The sequence below is a fragment of the Bos mutus genome, chromosome 10 (assembly GCF_027580195.1).
Source record: "Bos mutus isolate GX-2022 chromosome 10, NWIPB_WYAK_1.1, whole genome shotgun sequence".
In the NCBI taxonomy this organism is placed as follows: Eukaryota; Metazoa; Chordata; class Mammalia; order Artiodactyla; family Bovidae; genus Bos; species Bos mutus.
The window spans coordinates 40,390,907-40,396,845 of NC_091626.1; the positions used below are offsets into that span (position 1 = coordinate 40,390,907).

The following is a 5,939-nucleotide window of genomic DNA, read 5'->3' on the forward strand; positions in this document are numbered from 1 at the left end:
GCTTTCTTTAAGCAAAAAGGTGAATAACCGAATGCTATGTCATAGTACCTGTGTCATTCACCTCATTTCATCCATCAGGTAGACATTGTATCATCTCACATCTCCCAAGAGTACAGTAAATAAGATATTCTGAAAGACAGAGAGCTCACATTCACATTATTTTTATACAGTATATTGGCTTCCCTGGTGGCTCAGAGGTTAAAGCATCTGCCTGCAATGTGGGAGACCTGGGTTCAATCCCTGGATGGGGAAGATCCCCTGGAGAAGGAAATGGCAACCCACTCCAGTATTCTTTTTTTTTTTTTTTCAAGTTTTGTAAACTTTTATTTTATATACAAAGAGCTAGTATTGTTTCCGCCTAAGGTTGATGTGCTGGATGAGCCATCTAAGGAAGTTTGGTTAGTCCAACTTAATGAAGCCGATGTCCTTCGCATACTGGCGGAAACACTGGCGGCACATATTAAGGCTGTATTTCCGGATCAGACCGTGCCGGTTGAAGCAGACCTGGCAAGAGCGAGAACCCTGGCCGAATTTTCTCGGATGGCTCCAGTAGAGCTGCTGGTGACCCATGTTGCCTTCTCGGCTGCAACGAGGTAAAAGGCCACTCCAGTATTCTTGCCTGGAGAATCCCACGGACTGAGGAGCCTGGTGGGCTACAGTCCACAGGGTCGCAAAGGGTCGGACACGACTGAGCGACTTCACTTTCACTTTCATTGTTATAATTTCTCTATTATTAGTTGTTAATCTTTTACTATGCCTAATTTATATATTTAACTTTATCATGGGGATGTCTGGATAGGAATAAACATAGTTTTTTCCATAGTATACAAAACATAGTTATACAAAGGTACAATCTTCAGTTTCAGGCACCCACTGGAGATCTCTTGCTCTTGCTCTGCTTGCTTCACTAGCATTTGATGTTGTTGATGTTCTTAGATTGGGGCATTCTAATAGGTGTGTAAAGGCGTCTTTTTCCCTGATGACATGTGACACGGAACATCTTTTCATATGCTTATTTCCCATCTGCTTGTCTTCTTTGATGTGGTGTCTGTTAAGGCCTTTGGCCCACTTTTTTATTTGGGTTGTTTGTGTATTTGGGCTTCCCTGGTGGCTCAGAGGTTAAAGCGTCTGCCTGCAATGTGGGAGACCTGGGTTCAATCCCTGGGTCGGGAAGATCCCCTGGAGAAGGAAATGGCAACCCATTCCAGTATTCTTGCCTGGAGAATCCTATGGATGGAGGAGCCTGATGGGCTACAGTTCATGGGATCGCAAAGAGTCGGACACGACTGAGTGACTTAACTAACTGGAGATCTTGGAACATAGCCCCCCTAATCCCTTTTCATTCTCTTCTATATTCTATTGTTTTCATTCTATAATTGTAATGTGATTTCTATCTACATATATCATATACCCTACAGTAAACATTATGTTTTTTTAAAGTTCTCTTTGCTTTAAACAAATTAAAAGGCAAATTAGTATTTTTTGTCTACCTATATATTTACTGTCTTAAGCATTCTTCATTGCTTCCTGCAGATTCAAGTTCCCTCCGGTTTCAAGTTTCTCTCCAGTATCATTTTCTTCTATCAAGGGAGAACTTCCTTTATCATTTTTTGTAGTGCAGGACTGCTTATGATGAACTCTCTTAGTTTTCTTTTATCCCCCAAAATCTTTAATGTATATTTATTTTAGAAGACTATTTTTGCTGGATGTAAAATTCAGAGTTGATAGGTTTTAATTTTTGCTTTTTAAGTATAGTAAAGATGTTGCTATGCAGTCTTCTGATCTTGGTAGTATGCAGTCATTTAAATTATTGATCTCCTATATATGAGAGTTGGAGTATGAAGAAAGCTGAGCACTGAAGAATTGATGCTTTTGAACTGTGGTGTTGGAGAAGACTCTTGAGAGTCCCATGGACTGCAAGGAGATCCAACCAGTCCATTCTAAAGGAGATCAGTCCTAGGTGTTCATTGGAAGGACTGATGCTAAAGCTGAAACTCCAATACTTTGGCCACCTCATGTAAAGAGTTGACTCATTGGAAAAGACCCTGATGCTGGGAGGGACTGGGGGCAGGAGGAAAAGGGGACGACAGAGGATGAGATGGCTGGATGGCATCACCGACTCGATGGACAAGAGTTTGAGTAAACTCCAGGAGTTGGTGATGGACAGGGAGGCCTAGTGTGTTGCGATTCATGGGGTCTCAAAGAGTCCCATGGACAGTCCCAAGGACAGGACTGAGCGACTGAACTGAACTGATGTATAATGTATCAGTTTTCCCTGGCTGCCTTGTTTTACTAAGATGTATCTAAGCATGATTTTTTAATCTATATCCTCCTTGGGGGGGTCTTCCCAGTTGGCTCAGTGGTAAAAAGATTCACCTGCTGAGAGGGAGATGTGGGTTCAATTCTTGCACTGGGAATATCCTAGGAGAAGGAAATGGCAACCCACTCCAGTATTCTTGCCTGGGAAATCCCATGGACAGAAGAGCCTGGTGGGCTACAGTCCATGAGGTTGCAAAGAGTCAGACACAATTTAGCAAGTAAACATCAACAAACAACATATCTTGCTTGGGGATTACTGAGTTTCTTGTAAATTTAGGTGTTTTTTTTTTTTTAAACCAATTCTGAAAAGTTTTTGTCTATTATTTCGTCAAACATTTTTTTCTGCCTTGTTTTTTCTCTCTCCTTCTGAAACTCCAATTTCACATATGTTAGACCCTTTGCTATTAATCCACATTTCCAAGGTTCTATTAGTGCTTTCAATCTTTTTTCTCTCTCTTCATCTATTTTCAAATTAATTGACCCTTTTCCATTGTATCTATTCTGCTCTTAAATCCATCCAGTATTTCTTTTGCTTGTTTTAGTTATCATATTATTCTAGAATTTTATTTTAAAAAATATTTCTCTATTATTTTCTCCCATTCTGAAGGCTGCCTTTTCACCTTGCTAATAGTTTCCTTTGATGTGCAGAAGCTTTTAAGTTTAATTAGGTCCCATTTGTTTGTTTTTGCTTTTATTTCCAATATTCTGGGAGGTGGGTCATAGAGGATCCTGCTGTGATGTATGTGGGAGAGTGTTTTGCCTATGTTCTCCTCTAGGAGTTTTATAGTTTCTGGTCTTACGTTTAGATCTTTAATCCATTTTGAGTTTATTTTTGTGTATGGTGTTAGAAAGTGTTCTAGTTTCATTCTTTTACAAGTGGTTGACCAGATTTCCCAGCACCACTTGTTAAAGGGAGGGGGGAGGAGGGTTCAGGATGGGGAACACATGTATACCTGTGGCAGATCCATTTCGATATTTGGCAAAACTAATACAATATTGTAAAGTTTAAAAATAAAATAACATTAAAAAAAATATTTCTCTTTGCTGAATTTTCCTGTCTCATTTATTATAAGTAAATTTTCCATTACCTTTTAGTGTATAGCTACAATAGTTCCCTGACTGAGAATTCCAACATCTAAGCCATCTTCCACTGATTGTCTTTTTTCTTGAGACTGGACCACACTTTATATGTCAAATAAATTTAGATGGTATTCTGGACATTGTAAATGCTATGGAGTTTTTGGATTCTTTTGCTAAATTTATTCTGTTTCTGATGCTATTTTGAATGGAATTATTTCTTTAATTTCATTTTCAGCTTTTTTCAATGACAGTATCCAAAAATACATGGGTATTTTTGAGTTAATCTCACATTCTGCAATCTCATATCCTTCCTAAATTTTCTAATTATTCTAGTAGCTGTTTTTAAGAAGCTTCTATATACATGATCATTTGTCTGTAAAAGAGATATCTTTACTTCTTCCTTTTGGAACAAAAAAAGTTCAAGCATCAGGAAAAGGTCAGGGCAAAACACAAAACAAAGTGAAATCTGTAAGGAATCTAGAATATCATCTCTGGTAGAAACTGGCAGAGACAAATGGCTAATGACCCTTTGTTGTTATATGGGATGGTATAAGGGATTGCTTACTTCTTTCCCTTCTATATCTGACTGGGGAGAGCTGTCACAAAGCACCCATCTGGAAGGCCCCTTTCTGGGCTGGTCTCCAGTGCTGCTAGTGCTGGTAATATCATCTGATGACTCCAGGAAGTAGATGAATGAGATGCTGAAGGAAGCAATCAACAGAGAAGAGGGATAGCTTATCAAGGTGGGGGATGGGGAGGGCAGCGGGTGGGTGGTGAGTCTTCTGGACAAGTAAATGAAATTTCTGTGGAGTACAGACATGAGTTTGACAATAATACCACCCACTTTCAGATGCCACCACAGTCACTGCTTGGCTAGTGCAAAGTGTTCTTCACTAATTATCTATATCTGTCTTTATCACTGTTGCTAAGGATAGTCAAAGAATCTTACTGTCCTATTAAATCTCCCTCTGGAATCAGGCAGAAATTAGGAAAAATGGCCTAACACCAGAAGAATTTTGACAGCCTAGTATCATTGGGGTATTTGGAATAGTAGGCTGGCATCCGAGGTTTTTCACTCCTCAAGATGTGTTTTAAATAACTCAGTTCAGAGATTGATGTCACACTAGAAATTAGTAGTACATTGGATAGAAAAAGTCTTAGTAATGTTAGCTAGCAACTTGATTTCCAAAGTGATCCCAGATCCCATCCTAGGCTTTTTGAGAAAAAGATTGTTTTCTACAAGGTTTGCATTAGTGATAAAATTATTTCTTAAAGATTTAGGGTTTGACTATGAAGGGTTTGACTTTTGGAGATCTCCTTATCAGAAAAGAAGATCCATTCCCAGTTTTTGATATCAAGTTAAAGCAATTTCCTCTCAAATGTAAAACACCCTCAACAACAGGTTTCTGGATCCAGAGATGGAAACTATATGATCAGGTTTACTTAAATGTCCTGGATTATATGAGAGTTGCTGTTGTTTAAGTCGCTTCAGTCGTGTCCGACTCTGTGCGACCCCAGAGACGGCAGCCCACCAGGCTCCCCCGTCCCTGGGATTCTCGAGGCAAGAACACTGGAGTGGGTTGCCATTTCCTTCTCTAATATGAGAGTTGAGAGAGGGTTAAAAATTAAGTGGTACACAAATTCAAGTATTACAGACATGGAGGAGCATTCTGTCTCCAAAGTTTCAGTAATACTAGATCCTGGTTGTTCACAGGTCTATATCAGAGGAAAAGGGTATTAGAAAGCACATGGGTTTTAAAGTTAAGCATTCCTAGAAGGGGATTCCAAATCCTTCACTTATGAATTAGATTTTGGGCAAGTTGCTTTATCTTTATGAATCTTCCTTTTCTCATCAGGATTCCAGTGAAGATTAAAATAGATGGTGTTTATAAAGCATCTGGCACACAGCAGGCCTTCTCTTTGTCATCCTCTCCATCATGAGCTCTGTCATCTTTTAAATGCCGTCCATATGGTAGCATTTGATGGCTCCAATGGAGAATAATAAGACTCTGATCAGAAGACCCATGCCTGGACACAAAATAATCAAATGGCACATTTGGACTCTTGTGTAACCTGTGTCCACTGGACACTTGCCTTTGACCTTTGTTTTCTTTTATAATTTGAAACTACCATAAGTCACATTTTTGGTGTCCTTCTCTTCCTACTCCCCTCTTCTCCTATTCCACTCTCTGTCTCCAGTGCATCCATATGGTATGCTTTTAAAAATATTAGATTTAGTCTTCACAATCTACCAATTTACTTGATGGTTTTAAATACTTTTTTTAAAGCTATGCTTTAACAAGAGACAAGTCTAGAAAGTTCAGTATATCTTCCAAAGCATTTTCAAAGTTACTTTGAATGTCTTGCCTAAAATCTTTTAGGAACAAAGTAGGGTATAAATGAATACAAAATATGCACATATCACTCTAAATAGATCAAGAGAGTCATATAGAAAGTTCATCACTCTTCTAAAGACACCCACTGGGACTCATCTATTAGATTAGTGTGGCCTAGATTAACACTCACCTAAGCGACATGTG

At 38.9% G+C, this 5,939-nt stretch overlaps 1 protein-coding gene across 1 annotated transcript; it reads right to left on the bottom strand.

The window, feature by feature from the left end:
* Positions 1 to 289: 289 nt before the first annotated feature.
* LOC138989513 (small ribosomal subunit protein uS14-like) lies at positions 290 to 597 on the bottom strand. Its single transcript, XM_070378515.1, has one exon. The coding sequence runs from the start codon at positions 568 to 570 to the stop codon at positions 400 to 402; it is 171 nt and encodes a 56-aa protein (XP_070234616.1). The 5' UTR covers positions 571 to 597; the 3' UTR covers positions 290 to 399.
* Between the last annotated feature and the right edge of the window lie 5,342 nt (positions 598 to 5,939).

Excerpts from the sequence above, each read along its gene's own strand:
- LOC138989513 (XM_070378515.1), bottom strand. The coding sequence starts at position 570 with ATGGGTCACCAGCAGCTCTACTGGAGCCATCCGAGAAAATTCGGCCAG.